This window comes from Anabas testudineus, chromosome 16 (genome assembly GCF_900324465.2).
Source record: "Anabas testudineus chromosome 16, fAnaTes1.2, whole genome shotgun sequence".
NCBI classification, from domain to species: Eukaryota; Metazoa; Chordata; class Actinopteri; order Anabantiformes; family Anabantidae; genus Anabas; species Anabas testudineus.
In genome coordinates this window covers 9,429,684-9,447,115 of record NC_046625.1, presented here as the reverse complement: position 1 = coordinate 9,447,115, position 17,432 = coordinate 9,429,684, and the positions used below count along the sequence as shown (strand labels likewise).

Below are 17,432 nucleotides of genomic sequence, written 5' to 3'. Positions count from 1 at the left end.
ATTAACCAACCTTGATCACTCGTTTGTTGGCTGCAGAATCCAGTTGTTCCCGTCAGGCCAGTTGCAGAGGGCAGTGGTGCAGGTAGAAGGAAGAGAGGGAGGGACCGATCCAGGTTGAAAGAAAGAGGAGGAGAAAGGCAACAGAAACCAAACATGACTGTATGAGACAAAATGGATCCAACCAAGCCCAGGTAAAGAGGATAATTTATTTATTGTAAAACCAGTAGTTTAACATTGGGAGAGGATACAGTTAATAAAAGGATTGTACTTCAAGACTTCACCTCTGCAAGTCGCTCTCATTTGCGGCTGTGTGCCTCAGCTGACTCCTGTGGTATTTAGGTTTTTGATTTACTGAGGCTCTACGACTACCGGGAGGCCTGTTTTTGTAGATCCATCTTTCAATAGGCAACATTACAAATCAAAGATAATCTTGTTTCAGACGTGCTTAGTGAGTTTAAGTGGGATACAGACAGTGATTATAAGCAGGTATGACAGTGTGATGAAAGCACTGTGTGTTTGACAATATAGAGTGGGTGGATTAGCCCAGTGCAGCTGTCATCAGTGTGTTTGCTCTTGTGACTGTCTTTGCTTTTATAATGGCTTTTAAAAACAGAATAAATATAATTCATTCTAACTGTTAAACTAGTTAACCCTCACTGCTTCTTACTATTTAAAAATTTAAGTAACAAAACTGACTCAGCAGTTTATAAAAACTAAAATAGTTTAATGTCTACTGAAGCAATTGTGAAATAATAAGGAACAGTATTTTTCTGGAAATAGAGACAAATTCTTTGTTGTAACTTGAATGTGCAAGTTGTAATGTCAGGTTCATGGGAACTAGTGTCATTCAAGTCCTGGAATGACACCATAACTTGCACAGCTGTGTAACTGGAACTGCAGCCATGTGAAATGTATAGTGTCCTATTATTCAAGGTCAGTCTGTGCAATACAACAGTAATGATGTCTGAAATCCTGAGTACCAGCAGGGCTATTTGATAGTCAACCAGGCAGTAATGTGTAATTACTGTTACATGATTACATACTTCAAAGTTATTAGATACTTTCACTATGAAACAAACTTGCATTCAGATTGGCATCATTTTACACTCACACTGAAAGAGTCTTTTAAACGAGGTCAGTCATGTAGTCAGAAATGTACATGAGCTGTTTTATAGTAATTTTACTGTAATAATTTCTGTTGCTATTTTATATGTACAAGCAAAGCAAACTAGCCTAAGCTAAAAAATACTGCAGTAGTAGTATTGATTCATGCTGTAATGTTTCTTTGTTATAATCAAACAATGAAAAGTACTACTTGGACTGTGTACACATGCACCCTGTGACCTGTAGTCTTATAAAATCTGTGACAACAGAGCACATAATGTCACTCTTCTCCTCTGTGCCCTCATGTGTTCAACATGCGCTAACATGTGTAATGCTACTTGTTTATCCTCAGCCTTTCCTCAAAAGCACCGCATGTAAACAATGACGGGGGAAATGAATCATCGGTGGAAGAGGGATCGGTGCTGTGGCGAGACACTGTGGACGGGGAAAGGCTGAGGGACATGGAAAGCAGAGAGCCAGATGTTGATGGTGTGACAGCAGCTGCAGAGATAAACCATCACCACAGGGGGTCAGCAGACAAACACAAATTCAGAACGCTGGGTTATCAGGCAAGTGACTTGAGACAGGAAGAAGTATTAAGAATTTAACCAGATGTGACATACATTTATTCAATTCAATATATTTTTTCAACTATCTTTTATACAAAATATGAGCTTGTGATGCATTCATGGTTGGATACTTCCTTCCTACATTTAAAAAGTCTAATTTTAAAATACTTGAAATATTCTCACAGATTGTGGGTTATTATATATTGCAAACAGAAATATTTTTATTTTTGCACGTTAAACAGCCCAAAATTTCATAAATAGTTAAAATCTAAATTTACATTGACCAAGTAATAATGTATATAGAACTTCACTTGTCACAGATTATTCTTAAACTTCAATAAATAAACCAATCATTTGAGTTTATATTTGTCTCTTTCTCAACTGAGACATAGTGAGAAAAAATTATTTCTTTAAATGGTGTGAACTATAATTCTCCAGAGAAATGCTACAACTGACTCCAATCAGGGCAGAAGATGCAGGACCAAGTGAACTTCTGTTCAAGAAGACAAGTACTTTCAAGTCTCCTCCTTGAAAAACAGATGCCTCACTGCTCCTGAATCGGCTGCATAATTGAATAAAACAAGAGAGAAACCAGTGTACACAATGTGCACGTGTCTTAGATCAGCTAGCTTCATGGTCAGAGTTTCCAATAAAAAACCCTACCGAGGGCAAATCAGAGGTGGAGGATGCAGATGATGATGACTGGAACCAAGAAGAATTCTTGGTTCCAATTCGCGCTTTGAGGTTTATAGAGATCAGAAGCAGAGCTCATTAAAAGATGACAGATGCCTGACTAACACCATCAAGGATGCATGGAGGTGGAAATATGATGAATATCTGCAAAGACTGATCAGTAGATTACCACGGATTTGTCAGGGGGTTATTCCTGCAAAGGCTGTTTTCTTGATGACAGTAAAGTTAAAAATTGATTTGTCCGTTATTCTGTGTTTCCAAATTCATCTTGCCAGTCTATTGCATATTGCATAGTATGTCTTAAATAATTAAAACCTGTACCTTCTGTTATGATTGTTGATTTAAAACATGATATAAACATGCTTGAACCTCTGGCATGACAACATTTGCATTAATTTAAACGTACAAAGTCTGACGCTATTTTCTCATTTCAGAGACGGACCAAGCAGAAGGTTGTGACTGACTTTGTAACAGTTAGTAAAGGAGCCTTTGCAGGAGGAAAACAAAGAGCTGCACTGAGACAGAGCTTGTTTAGCCAAGGCGTGTCTGACAAGAGCTCAGCATCTGAGGTATTATCTTGCCTGCTGCTTTTCACACAATTTGCTGACATGGAGATACAGATACAGACTTGTTCTAACGTGTCCGCCTACTCAAACAACTGCAACAACCACAGCACTACTTGTTCTTCTCCGCTGGCATACTTTTATATGCACCAACTGACCACAAATATGCATAACGACTGTTAATAATCTTCTAAGGAATTTCTTAACCATTACAGAGTCAGAATTTCCTCTATTTTTTTTGTTACTGATTTCTCGTTCGTTCGTTCTTATTCAACCTCTCAGGAACGCGGTCAGCTGGATGTGTTGAAACAGGCTCTTCAGACCTTTGCTGTGCCAGACTGCCTAAAGTGGAGATGGAAGGAGGAAGGTCAAGGGTCAACACTTGAGAAGAACTGGACCGATCTAGTGCAGTCTCACTCAGTACGGCCCATTAAAGGATGACTCTTTCTTCCTTTTATTGACACATTCAGTTAAAAGATCCAAACATTAAGCACAAATTATTTTAACAATAAATTTATCCTGTATTGTCTGTAGAGCCAAAGCCTACTGCAGCTCATTCTATTGTACCACAAACATACACTGTTTTGTGAAATCTATTAAAAACAACCAAATCATTGCACTGAGATATACTCCTTCATAATGATGGACATGTATGTAAAGACTCACTAGTGCATTGTGCATATTTAAAAAACAGTTTATAGGACGTCTAGAAAGTGCTGAGAGATAAACTAAGGCTTTCTTTTTGTTTACAAAAAGAAAAACAGCTGTTTTATTGTAAAAAAAACCTGCTTTGGCATCTTGAATCATGTCTTACAGCTGATGCCCCTTTCTTTTCTCCTTTTCTATCTTGTTTTCACGATATCAGACGATGTCAAAGATTCAGAGACACCAACAGGAGGCGCTGTGGGAGTTTGTTCACACGGAACTCACCTACATCAACAAGTTAATCATCATCAAAGATGTGAGATATTGCTCTCTACCTGCTCTCATAGTAAAACAGTTCTTTTGATGTATATCGAAGCTGAAAAGGGATTTTCCACAGGATGTCTAACAATGCTGTGTTTGCCTCTCGCAGTTGGTGCTTGCGGCTCTTGTCAACCTGCACCAGCATGGATTTCTCCTGGAGGTCAGTCTGCAGAGCATGCAGCCTCATCTACACTGGAACATAAACAAACACACTTGCTGCACGGCACCCTTAATCTGCAGGCTTATTTTCCACTGATTTGCATATCATTGACATACATTGACACAATGAGAACATCCGCTCAAGCTGATGCACAATACAACACACAAAGTGGAAAATGTAGCACAACACTTTTCCACTCAGAAGATGGAAAATATCATAAAGCAGGGGAGTTTAAATTTAACACTATGGTTTTTATTTTTGTTTTGTCTTCCTGTTGTGACAGGTGACCCCTGAGCTGCTATTTTCCAACCTCCCCTCTATCCTTAGTGCACACCAGCTGTTCTGGCAGGAAGTGATTTACCCCATGCTACATGAGGTCCGCAGAACAGGCAAGCCCTTTGACCCGCAAAGGTTAAAAGCTGGTTGTCTGAAGGTAAGAGATCAGTGTCTGCAAGATTGCCCTCACACTCATGAGGGTGTTTCAGTTCAAGCACTAACACTATTGCTTTTTGACTTGGCTTTTACCATTTGCACGTTATGTTGATATGTAGAGTAGATGTACCTAGATTTGCATAACAGTGCTCTGTAGATGCACCACATTATTTGACATTATTTAATACTTATACGTATTTAGATGATTAAGATCTGTGCACGTCAAATATAATGCACTGTTAACTATACAACAGCATGTGAATAAATTAAAGCTTTCCAGATAAGAATTTCTAACAATAAAAGTATCATTGTTTGTTCCACAAAATAATAAAATGACCTTATTAAGAATCTGTGCACATACAGTACAAATTGTTTACTTCACAATTTTAACTTCCAAACATTAGCTGACTTTTTCTTCACTGCAAAGTGCACGGGAGGTTTCAAACTTCAAACTGTTGCAAAGTTGGCCCATAAGTAGCTTCAGCCCAGTTAAGTCACAAATGATCTCACTCATACATAAACACCTTGGCTTAGATTTAAAGTGAGCACAGAGAAACACTTTGCACTTTAGTAAAAAACAGCCTTTTAGTGTCAAACTTTGCACATTTCTGCCCATTAATGTATTAATAATTAAAATTCAATTATATAAAGATAATATAACACTGCTGTATAATGATTATTTTAATTAGATGTCTTTACTTTTATTTAAAGCAGTACTCCAGTGATTTAGTATTTGCACTCCAAAAAGTGAAAATTGCCAAAGATTCATATGCAGGTATTTTATTTATGATTGCACGAGTCACATTGAGATTAAACATCCTTTTCTTTCTGTCTGCAGTTTCATGAGCGTTTCTTATCCTATAAACATTACTGCTGGGAGGAAGAAAACAATCTAGAGTTCACACGCAGGCAGATGGAGAACAACCCACATTTCCATACCTATGTTCAGGTATAGTAAAGCAGACGTCATCCATATACACCACATGCAACCCCAAACATAAACACATTTGAGGATGAAAGTTCATATAAATATGCAGAAATACTGTCACACACTAAAGAGGTTAGTATTTGAGTGGAATTCAGTGTAATGACTAACTGTTCTGTTATCAAGGGTTGCTCTGTTTGATTTTTGATGCTTTCATAATCTTGTGGGCGACCTGTTATAGCCTCTTCCTGAGAAGCAACCACTTTTCTTACCAACATCTTCTCCAAATGATTCAGCTTGACAGCAGTTTGAAGTTAATTTCTAACTTCACTAAATTCAATAAAAGGACACTTCTGGGAAACCACTGTCCCACACCGCTTGTTGAGCAAAACAGCATATAAATCAACCATGGGAATGACCATTAATGCACAAAAGAATGAGCATTTTTCATGCACACATATCACCCTGCAACATTAGTCAATGCCACAGACCTGTTAACAAAGCAGATAACATGTTTGTGTGTATTCAACACTTGCTTTTTCACTTATGTCATACCCTCAACTTGACAACCTGAGTGGGAGGTGATTGTTGTTTAAAGAAAGGGTACTCAGTGGGTGTAAAAGGGTCTGTGAGTGCATATCACACAAAACAAAAAAACATCTCATTTACCCCAGCCCCTGTGGTAGACTTTGTTTTGGTAAGTGTGGTTTAATATGTCAAGCCTTTGCAATATCAACCACTGAGTTGTGCAACCCCTTCACTGTACTTGAGGTGAATGGAAGAATTCTGTTTTGCTTATTAAATTTTCCAGTGCTAGAAGCATAAACAAAAGATAGTTTTAAGTCTGCAGAAATAAAACCAAAACTACCTGCATGGCTGGATACTTTTTACTATTTGTTGTGCTGGAGGATGCTGTTTGCCACTAATTTGGGCAATCTGACTCTTAAGATACAACCTTAAACCTTTTCAGTACTATTTCATCTACAATATAAAGAGACGGTGTAATTAAATACTTTCCTTCCTAAAAGCACCAACTCTCTTGTGTATTTGTCCTGTCCAGTGGGTGGAGACTCACCCTCAGTGTGACCGGATGCGGCTCGGAGACATGCAGGCCAAACCCCATCAGAGGATCACAAAGTACCCTCTGCTGCTCAAAGCTGTGCTCAGATACACCCAGGACACACATGTACAGCACACACTCAGGGGCATGGTGAGGATTTGACATTTTAATTGTCAAACCTGTTTAATTAAGCACAAAGTGTTTGTCCTCTAGAGCAACAAACACCCACTGACTCATGAAACCTTCCTTCTTTTCCTAGATATCCAGTGTAATTGTTTTTTTGGAGAGTATCAATGATTACTTGAGGCTAAAAGATGAGCAGCTCGCTCTCTCCATCTCTGCTGAGAGGGTGGAGGGATATGAGGTGGAAGGAATTAATGAAGAAATTGACAAGGTGACATCTTCTTCTCTTAATAATTATTTTGAATCAATACTCTGGAGTCTTAAAAAGAAATATTCCCTACACTACAGAACAGACATTTGCATTCATTCAGTTTACAAAATAACTAAATCTTTACCCGAAGCAGAGGAAACATCACACCTGTAAACGCTTTCCACTGAAGGCATTCAGTGAGAAAAGCAAAGGTGTATGTAATTAAACTAATGACGACTCAATTCCATTTAGCTGTTTCAGTTTCAGAGTACTTGTACTGGTCTAGTTCACCATCATGCTTTCGTTTATGGAAGAATAGCCATTAATATTAATTTTTTTTTATCAGAGCCAAATGTGATTTTCCTAGTTAGCAAGTCAAAAGGCCGTGGAGACGGCTTATGAAACACATGTAAAATTACTTATGTACCATTTAATGTAGTGCATTTAATGTACCTAAATGGTAGGATTCATCACAGTATTTAGGGACTGTAGTTTTAGCTGCGACAGTGCCATTATAATATTTTACCTACTTTACAATAGAGATCTACTGTAATATGCTGAACTTTTGCTCACTACTCGTCATGCATTTGCTTGACAGCATGTCAAAGAGATCTGCCAGTTTGACCTGACATGCCCCATCAGAGGAGTGGGTTCTAATGTCATTCGTAAGCTGCTGCTGGAAGAGAACTTGAAGCTTCGAGGGAGAAAAGACAGCAAGGTGAGCAGAGCCTGTGCACTCACTTACTGCACCCTTAAATCTTTCTCTGCGGAAAATGCTTTCATTACATGTCTGACTTTTTCAATATTCCTTTCACGTGGTGCAATGCAGTTGGAAGTGGTGGCTCTACTGTTCTCAGATGTGCTGCTATTGACCAAAATCCAGAAAAAAGGAGAGCGGCTGAAGGTGGTTCGACCTCCTCTCACTCTTGACAGAACCCACTGTATAGCACTGAAAGATGGCTGTAAGTATCTAGCGCACTGCGAGTGTCGGAGGCTATGTAGATATCTTATTAATCCTATAACCCCACCCCCTGTTTTTCTGTCAGGTTCATTTGTTCTTGTGGAAGTGGGTGAGCTTCAGAGTGCTATGAGTGTCTACATTATTTCAGCCAGCACGCCAGAGCGCTGTGCTACGTGGATCTCCAACATCCAGCAAGCAAAGGTAAAAAATAACACTTCTGTTAGAAGATTGGTCCAGAAATATGTACAGAAATGTTTGGTGGCTGTTGTAGATAGATTCATGATTTAAGAGGGTTAATCTTGAACTTGGTGATCCTCAGACCACTAATCTATGGCACCAAATGTTTTCGTTCAATACCTTAACCTCTACAATATACAGTTGATTGGCACATAATTTGGTGCTACTATCAGGATCAGATTGTAATTTGTCCAGTAATTTAGTTTTAATGTGAGACCCCAGTTGCTGGTTTCACATTGAAATGTCACCAACATTTCGCCCCCCTTCCTCCCAACACCCACTGCCACGTCTGGTCTTTTAAACAAGTGCTTAGGTGAAACCACCCTGCCCCCCCACACTGCCTCTTGAGACTGCTTAACATGTCAACATGGACCCCCTACACCAGTGTAGTACCTTGTATACAGAACAGAGCCATATTGGTGTAGGAAACTTGAATTTCATTTGAATTGGCAGTAAAAGGAGCTAGTATTTAGCTCAAAAGCTCCAATTACCACATTTTCAGTACAGCCTCAATGAGCTGCTAGTATGACTGCAGACTTATAAGCTTAGAAATGAAACTGTATTATTATTATTCCTCATGTTCATAATATTACCAGGAAACACTGATGATCCAGAGAGAGAGCGAAGCAAACAGAAAACAGCAGAACTGGAAAATCCAGCAGGTGGAGATCGAACGTCCTGTAGAAGCTGAGATGGAGGATTTGGAGACAGAAGAGCAACATCTTACACAATCAGATGAAGACGTTTTTGCAAATGAACTTGAAGATGAATTTATTTCTCCCCATTTATCAAATGGGATGGTGCAAACTACAGAAGCAGATGAAGAGAGTCTTGAAGATGTTGGTACTGACAACAGGGGATCACCTTTTGGGTCAATGCCCACACATAATAAACAGGAATCTGTGCAGAAAATAGTCGAATCTCAGCTGACAAATGAGCAAAGGGTGAGCTTGAACCACAGGGCCTCAAATCTGGATAATTACATTCCTAGTAATGCTGCAGATTCATTAAGATACAAGACGACTGGAAATGAGACTTTTTTAATAGGTGGATTACCAGATGTTGACTACCCAACAAATGAAGATGACTCTTTACAGCTTTCTAACAAACCAACTCTATCCAGGAGGGAGCCTGTGGTTCAACAACTCCCAGCAGGAAGAAGAATAGTCAGAAGAAGAAACTCAGATTTCAACCCTATGAATCAGGAAACCAGTAGAAATTCCAGCAATAGCGACTCTGATGACACTGAGACATATACAAAGTCTTGGGTGTTGTCCAGAAATCTGAAGTCACCTGGGATACAAAGAAAGAAGCCAGTGAGCACCCTTCAGGGCCCCTTGGCTCAGATATCCCACCACGACTCAAAAGAGACTTTAGTGCCTTCAAACACCAGTTCTTCCTCCAACACTGACTCAGACTATAACCTAAACACTAAGAGAAACTCTATTTCTTCTGGCCAAAGCTCAGAAACACACCGAGTGCTCAAGCTGGGCTCCCTGAAGCCAAACCAAGGCATGTTTTGGACCCTCAGTGATAGAGAGTCTCAAGATCCCCAAACTTTGTCTGAATCTGAGCTGCCTGATCTGAACAAGAGGCCCAAAATAAAAAGTCAGCTGAGCACCTCCATTCCCAACATCAGCACTGAAGGAGGGCATGAATCTCCTCTGCCCCCAAGTAGCATGTCCACTTCACCCCAAAGACAGAATAACATGAACGGACATTCTTCACTTCTGGAAGGTCTCCTGGAAAAAGCCAAAGTAAAAAAGGGTGAGCGAGATGGATTAAAGAGAGACAGAGACTTGAGAAGGGCCAATCTGAGCTCAAGTGATCCTCCTCCTTCCCCCTCATTTTCCACTACACCCAGTGATGGAGACAGAGAAACAGAATCGGGGTGAGAAAGAGGTGGAGCTGACAAGATACCGGGCTTCGACAGTAAGTGAAGGATGGAAGGAGCAGTTGGTGGATGAAGACGATTATGAGAAGAGGAACAGGTTAGTACTTAATGCATTATTTAATGTGTGACTAAGTTATGTGTTATCTAGCAAACATTATTTTGTTTCTTATGCACAAACAAGTAAAAAAAAAAAAAAACACACAAAGACATGATATCCTGATATCTTTCTTATATGATGAAATGATATCCTCACCTCGTACAATACCAATACAAAAACACAAACATCAGAGGGTATTAATGTAGCTCAGAAACCAGAACATTTTTATTGTATTGATCACTAAATAAAGTCAATTTGTCAAACAATTAATATTTACATACTGTAAGAAAATATAGAAATTAAGAATACACAAGACAGTATGTTTAAAAAAAAAAAAAAAAAAAAAAAAAAAAAACATTAAACATCAGAGAGAATGTCCCATACAGTCTCAATCTGCGTCCCCCAAAACAGACATAAAGACTGTACATAAGTGCAGCTCAGTGTATTTCACCAGAGCAACAATAAAACTAATAAGGAACTAATTCATTACAAGCCCGATTGAGTTCGGACTTATGGGTATACAGTATGATATTTTCCAACCACAGAACAGAATGAGCTAATTGATTATTGTTGATGTTTAGAGTCTAAAAACTTACATGGTCCCAAACCTGGTTTGTTAAAATCTTACTACTATAGTACTACTACTACTACTACTACTACTGCTACTACTACTACTACTACTACTACTACTACAAGTACTACTACCACTTCTTATAATAATAAACAGTATTCACACCATCTTTCCAATACAGGAAGACCTGATAGGCAAGAATAAATAAAAATTGTGAGTTGAGCCCAAGTCTCCATTCGAACGACGACCACATTATTATACGACCTTGATACTCACTAAGCAAATCTGAATATTGTTTAATCATAGCACAGCAAGCCACCAGTTACTGTGCCAGGTGCAGATCGAGCTTCACATGAATTACTGTGAATAATAAAGAGACGTGTGCCCTTTAATTCAGGCCGCTTTGCTGTATGCTGAATAAATTCACATGTACTCCTCTTAATTGGTAGATGTGCTTTTGCACTGTCTGTACTATTGAAATTAGTTGTCAGTGAGGAGTAGGCAGATAATGGACAGATTCTTGCGTGAGAATGGAAACTTAAAATTACCCTCATGTTTCTTTTTGTTGCTTTGTTTTTTAACTTTCTAACCACAACATTAATCTTCCTCAAGTCCACATTAACACATCAAATGCATTTTGTATCACACTTAATGTGCATAAAACCTTTTTGAACTCCTGGGACATTGTCTTTCTTCAGTTTTTTCAACAAATGTTTTCAATTGCAAACTTATTTTCTTTCTTATGGTTAGACAACTATTTCTGTAGCTTTTTAAAGTATTAACTAAACTCTGAGGAAATCTGATGCATTAATTACTACAATTACTTGTAGTGCAAGTATTTCTTTAACTGTTGGCAAGATTCAAATGCATCTTAAACATTTAATCTATATAATCACTTTCATATTGATGCAGGATGGCAGCTTTGTGAGGACAAATAATAATTTTCTAATGTCTCTCTTTCTCCAGTGTTGCCTTTAGTGGTGAAAACGTGGACTGGTCAGGCTGGTGCGTTGATGCTGATGACGTCATGTATTATTTACATCATGAAAATGAAGGGCTTCTGATGGACATCAGTCGAACGTTGTCCTTTTTGGATCTTCATGAACATTTAGAGCCAGAAGAGGGGGAGTGTAGCCAGGTGTAGCTCTGATGTTACATCAAACAATCTGTGTCCTGTCGACACTGCATACATGCAAAAAACTAGACTGACAATTAATAGTCTAGGCTCAGATGCTGTTGTGTGAAATCAAATCTAAATTAAAACTTGAATGTGAAATTCAGAAGGAGAAATTGAAAAGAACATGAAAAACATCAAACTTAATGCTGCAGCAAACTTCTAGTTTCCACTGACACAAATGTAAGATTGATTGATAAGATTGTGTAATGTAAAATATTATATACTTATATGTAATATATACTTATTCGTGCAGTCAGTGTTTTGTGTAAATATAATGACATGTTTTACAAATGACTGCATTTTTATTTATATAGATTTTCAGATTCCGATTGTACCCATTAAATAAAACCAGATTTATTTCTGTAAAATTTATTTGTAACATATTGTGTTATAAAATATACAAACAAGTCTTCACATACAGCAATTAAAACATTTACAGCTGAAAAAATGGGATAATATACAATATTTCAATTAGTTTTTTCTTAAACAGTACTGCTACATCTGCTCTGAAAGTATTTACAAAACCTGTGCAAACAAATGTCCAACGTTTTGCAGGCATGAAGAAGATGGTGGTGTGAATTTTCTCCTACGATGCTGCTGCATTAATGTCTCTTTACTTTTTAATTCGGCTCCTTTCTTTCTCCTCCCGCTCGTTGGAGATGGAATGAACAATCGTCTCTAGCGCAGGATATTGCAAGATCCTTTTTCTCTGTAGAAAAAAAAGATTTAAATTATTAAAATACTGTAAACAAAGTAGAATTCAACATCAAATGAATGGATGCACATATATAGATGTGATTTCATTCACATCAGTTCAATTTAATTTTGTGTTATGAATTCTTTTACATTTTTTTCTCATTTCCCATATAACATGGAAAAACTTTTAATGTGAAACTCTTGCAAAACTTATGCAAAACCTTTTCTGAAATCAAGTGAGTTATTTAGAAACAAAGGCACAATCTCCCCTTTTCAAGATTTTGCATCTTTCATGGAAAAGATGTGGAAACTGAAATGATCCTATTCCGTCTATTTGTATTCTACCCCAGAAAACCATAAACTGAAAACAGAAATCAGTGAATTGGATTGAACTACAGATATTTACCCTTTGGTGGTTCTTGTACATCTGAGCCAGAATCAGCAGCAGAACAACGAGGAGAAAGCTGAGACCGACCACGGCAGCAGTGTTATATGAAGAACGTGTTGATTTCTGCCCACTCAGACCACCTGGGAGGAAAAACACAAACAGGTCAAAATGACATTTTTTATAACAATCATACTAAAAACATAATTTAGCTTATTTAAAACATATTCTCATACAGCATAGAGAGAGACAACTTACTCATCAGCTGAATGTGGTGTGTTACGTTTCCCAAAATGCCTCCTCTCCCATAGAACCTGCATGTCCATTCACCCTGGATCTCCTCTGACACGCTGATACTGAGCTTGTTCCCCTTCTGAATGGTCTCAAATGACTGGGTGCCATTAGGGTCATAGGTCACACGAACCCACTCATAGTCGGTGACTTCGCTTGTGTCGGACAGTTGGCAGGTCAGCATGAGAGATCCTTTTTTCTTTGATAAGATGTTGCTCTCAACTGAAAGAAAACAAGACAATACAAGTATTGTTAAAATTAAGGATTCAATCAATTTTTACTTAAATTTAATCTGAATCCACGTGAGCTCACTTTTGGCAACGACGAGCTGCATGGTTCGAGTCTGCCTTTGTCCTTGTACGATCCCAGAACATCTGTACCTGCCCTCATTATCGAACGCAACCTCTTTCAAACTGGCAGACCTGTCCCAGGCGAATTGAGACAAAGGAGAAACTGGAGAGAAAGAGCGAGGAAGGAGGCCGGGGGCAGGGTTGAAATGAGACCCAGGTTTCAGTTTATCCCAAACTGGTGAAGATGGAATTAAACCAGTGGAGAAGACACACGGGAGCACGACTGAAGATCCCACAGCAGCGTACACTTTGGTGTTGTCATCAGATGGTTGGATGATTCCTTTAGGTAAATAAAGAAAAAAATGTAAGAGTTAAAATCACCTGTCAAGAAATGATATGGTCTGATCCACGACACATTTTATTGCAGCATCTCACCTTTCACAGACACAGTTGCTGAAGCTCGCCCCATTTTGCCCCTAATGCTGACGGCACAGCTCCAATTTCCTGTCAGTCTTGCAGTAGCCTTCTGCCTCACAACACTTTTAGTGACATCTCTGTCTGAGATTATTTGACCCTGGGACTCAAATGGGCTGTTGTTCAAAATCCACTGCACAGACAAACCATAAGGCCAAGGAGTCACGTCACAAGTGACTGAAACATCTTGTCCCCATATGGGAACAGATGGGGAAACGGTCACTGTAAGGGAAGCAGATGAGAATTTGATTAATTGATGATATTTGCATTGGTTTATTGGTGAAACATCTTCAGTATTTGATGGGATTACTGTAAATTATGACTTTTTATCAGTACTGACAGCAGAATCTTCTTGTATTCTATGCTCATGAAGCGACTGCAGTGCAAATATGCTCAAATAAATGGTCTAGAGTTTGAAGGCTGTGTGTAAGATTGTTACCTTTGATGATTCTGAGGATGACCACCTCTTCAACAACCCGATTATCAAGTTCCACACTGCAGGAATAAACACCTCCATCCTCCTCTGTCACTCTGTTGATTTGGAGGCTGTAGTCACCTCTTTCAAACTGGGAGTGGGGGCATCGCACACGCGTCCCTTCGGACCCGCTTTTCAACCAGCTAGCGCCCCAGTACTGCAGACCACTCTTCTGCTTTCTCCAAACAGTGCTGTTAACAGATGTGTCAGAAGTTCAGTGTCATCAGCTAATAGATGGGTTCATTAATGGATGTAGAAACACAGGACTGGAGGGAAACTGAGTGATTTGTTGGGAGGATACAGTAAAACTAAATGCAGCATCTTACCCTTTGTTGGCTTTACTCCACACGATGGCAGCAGGAATGAGGGACAAAGAGTTAGTTTTACAAGGCAGGACAGCTCCAGACCCTTCTTCAGCAAAAACCTCAGTGGCCTGGCATTGAGTTTCTGTAGAAGAAATATTTAAAATCTTTTTTAAAAAGTTTGCAAAAGAAAAAATCAGTGTAGTGCAGAATTTAAAATAAATCACAAAGTTACCTGTCACAAGGAAGGTGATCACTGTGAAGATGAAACACTCCAGTATCATTTTGTTGCTTTTGTTTGTGATCAAATTTGTAGATTTCTAACTGCACTATTGTTCAACTTAATCCACAAGATGAAGCCGTCTGAACAGGTTTTTTCCCACTTCAAGTCTCTCTCTCAGCTTGACAGATGCATTTCTGTGAGCTGCGCTGATGAGCCATTTATATGAACAAGTGGGTGCTGATGGGGGTGGAGAGTTGGGTAGTTCCTCTGCTTATCATGTGACTTCAGCTAGAAGTCAGGCTTTGATGCGGTCTGATTTTTTTCAGCCTGGAAACTGTAAGACAGAGATGTAAACAGGGAGACCCACTTCCTCCCACGGATTCTCTCTACTTTGCTCTGTTTTCTTCTTCACATCAAATACATTGTGTAATAATGTGTAACATTACTTTTTATTATTTCCACAGTAATTTTAAAGCATACACATGATAAAACTCAGTGTATTAGACTGTGTAGTAGAATATGTAAGAATAGTTTAAAGAGCGTTGTGGCTCAGATTTTTCCTTTTTGGAGATGTTTTGGGTCAAATTAACAGTAAGGTACTCCATCAATAGTCTACTCATGATGTAATGAATACTACTTGTTTACAAATAGGTTCTGTGTCATTCGTGGAAGCTCTAGATGTTTTTTGAAACCGAGACGACAAAACTGCAACGCTATAAACCACTCCTCCGTCACTGCCAGTTAGTTACGCTTACCACCACTGGTTAACTCACAGCTCTCAGCATCATCATCATCATCATCATCATCATCATCATCACCAGTATGGGAACAGGGAGATTTAGTAACCTGGTAGCTTATTCTAATGGATATGCATGAAAGTGAATCATCTCCTCCATTCTCACTTCTAAGTTTTCCCTATCGTAGGTTTTTGAAGCCCTCTCACACATGAACAGGCCTACACTGCCAGTCAGACATTTGTTTAACACCATTTAAATTAGTAGATAATTAGATATTAAACAAATGGATTGTAAGTGCTTTTTAGGCAATAATTATGTAGATTATAAGTTTATTCTACTAAACTTTCAATGAATAAATGTGGAAGAAAACTAGTTGAGCTTCTAAAGAAGTAATATTGAAAATAATTATTCATCCTGCTGTGAGTGTGTGTGTGGTTAGGAAATACATGATGCTTAATTAATGCAAATGTAATTCCCTTAGAGGTGAAACAATGAATCAGTGAGTGGTTGTCAATTTTAATTTGTGACAGTTTTCAGAGATGAATGAGAAATATATTAATTCTCTAACTTCTCAATGACTAGCTAATGTTGTTCCAGTAGCGAACGAGAATCCGCCTGTGTTTAAACTCAACATATTTACATATACAAAGCTACTTGTACACATCGATTTACTTTGTAGTCATTCCCTGTGCTTTATATGATCTTATTAATAGATCATAAAATACAATTTAGTAAAATTACACAAGTTGTGCCAACCTAAATATTACCATTATTGCTATTTCTGTTTCAAGTCAGAATGTGTTTTTGTATTTTTAGTTCACCCTATGGTTTAGATTTTTGTTTTTCACTGCCCACTATAATAATGCATCTAATGATTTCAGGGCCTCAGTTGACATATGAAGCACTTTGTCACACGGACAAAGACTTGGGTCTTTTATTAGATACTTCTAATTTTTTAGAACAGCCAGAGACATACGATAGATAGATAGATAGATAGATAGATAGATAGATAGGTAGTGTGATAGATACTGTGATAGATAGTGTGATAGATACTGTGATAGATAGTGTGATAGATTGATTGAGTGATAGAAAGAGTGACAGAAAGTTTCACACACCTGAGAACATGTGGGTGAAACCTCATAGCTGTTTTTCTTCAGCTTGTGAAGACATTTTCCTTGGTAGCAGCCTGCTGGGTGAGTGATACTGTAAGTTCATCCACCCAGAACATCGCCCTCACATCAAACAGCCTTCAAATTGAAATCTCTGATATTTCTTTCAGGCTGTGGCTTCAGCTTGGTGTTTTCTCACAGAGAGAGAGAGAGAAAGAAAAAAAAAACAGAGACTGTATCTCTGAAGCTCAATGTTGGGGGCATGTGTGCGTCACTCACTATGAAGTGGTCTTCCTTTCCTACAGCTGATGTTTAGTCACCTCCTGTGTATCTGAATATGAGCTGAAGGGACTGTGAAGGAAAATGCCCCTCACATGGAAACAGTTTAGCTTTGAGCTTGAGGGATGCAGATGATTATGTTAATAAGGATGAGTTTGGAAAATAGTCAAATCAGACTTCTTCTGTAGAAGCTGAGCTAGTGAGTAGTTTGTTCCTGTGTCAGGTTCTTACTGAACTGTCTCTATTCTTGCCACAGACAGTTTTAGTTCTATAATAATCAAGAGTTGTATTTTTACATCACCATTAACCTTTAGTAGGCATGTCTAGGCAAAAGGCTTTCTGGATTATTGTAAACACTGATGTGGTCTGTTTAAAATGACTGATATGAT

At 38.5% G+C, this 17,432-nt stretch overlaps 2 protein-coding genes across 2 annotated transcripts; one reads left to right on the top strand and one right to left on the bottom strand.

Annotated features, from left to right (window-relative positions):
• The first annotated feature begins 90 nt into the window (after window positions 1-90).
• Window positions 91-12,027, top strand: plekhg6 (pleckstrin homology domain containing, family G (with RhoGef domain) member 6). The gene is made up of 15 exons (XM_026370515.1): window positions 91-191; window positions 1,457-1,673; window positions 2,801-2,935; window positions 3,212-3,349; window positions 3,795-3,890; window positions 4,005-4,055; window positions 4,339-4,488; window positions 5,326-5,436; window positions 6,473-6,622; window positions 6,732-6,866; window positions 7,444-7,563; window positions 7,675-7,807; window positions 7,892-8,007; window positions 8,640-10,034; window positions 11,572-12,027. The coding sequence occupies exons 1-14, from the start codon at window positions 172-174 to the stop codon at window positions 9,936-9,938; spliced, it is 2,871 nt and encodes a 956-aa protein (XP_026226300.1). The 5' UTR covers window positions 91-171; the 3' UTR covers window positions 9,939-10,034; window positions 11,572-12,027.
• Window positions 12,028-12,205: 178 nt separating this feature from the next.
• Window positions 12,206-15,118, bottom strand: LOC113169284 (lymphocyte activation gene 3 protein-like). Its single transcript, XM_026370593.1, has 8 exons — window positions 14,931-15,118; window positions 14,720-14,840; window positions 14,358-14,584; window positions 13,880-14,140; window positions 13,467-13,784; window positions 13,122-13,376; window positions 12,885-13,006; window positions 12,206-12,491 (listed from the first exon to the last, which is right to left on the bottom strand). Exons 1-8 carry the CDS (start codon window positions 14,977-14,979, stop codon window positions 12,396-12,398), a joined length of 1,449 nt encoding a protein of 482 aa, XP_026226378.1. The 5' UTR covers window positions 14,980-15,118; the 3' UTR covers window positions 12,206-12,395.
• Between the last annotated feature and the right edge of the window lie 2,314 nt (window positions 15,119-17,432).

Coding starts and splice junctions, on each gene's coding strand:
- LOC113169284 (XM_026370593.1), bottom strand. CDS start 14,979: ATGATACTGGAGTGTTTCATCTTCACAGTGATCACCTTCCTTGTGACA. Junction 14,841..14,930: donor GATCACCTTCCTTGTGACAG/GTAACTTTGTGA, acceptor TTTCTTCTACAG/AAACTCAATGCCAGGCCACT. Junction 14,141..14,357: donor CATCCTCAGAATCATCAAAG/GTAACAATCTTA, acceptor CTTCCCTTACAG/TGACCGTTTCCCCATCTGTT.
- plekhg6 (XM_026370515.1), top strand. CDS start 172: ATGGATCCAACCAAGCCCAG. Junction 192..1,456: donor ATGGATCCAACCAAGCCCAG/GTAAAGAGGATA, acceptor GTTTATCCTCAG/CCTTTCCTCAAAAGCACCGC. Junction 3,350..3,794: donor ATCTAGTGCAGTCTCACTCA/GTACGGCCCATT, acceptor TCACGATATCAG/ACGATGTCAAAGATTCAGAG.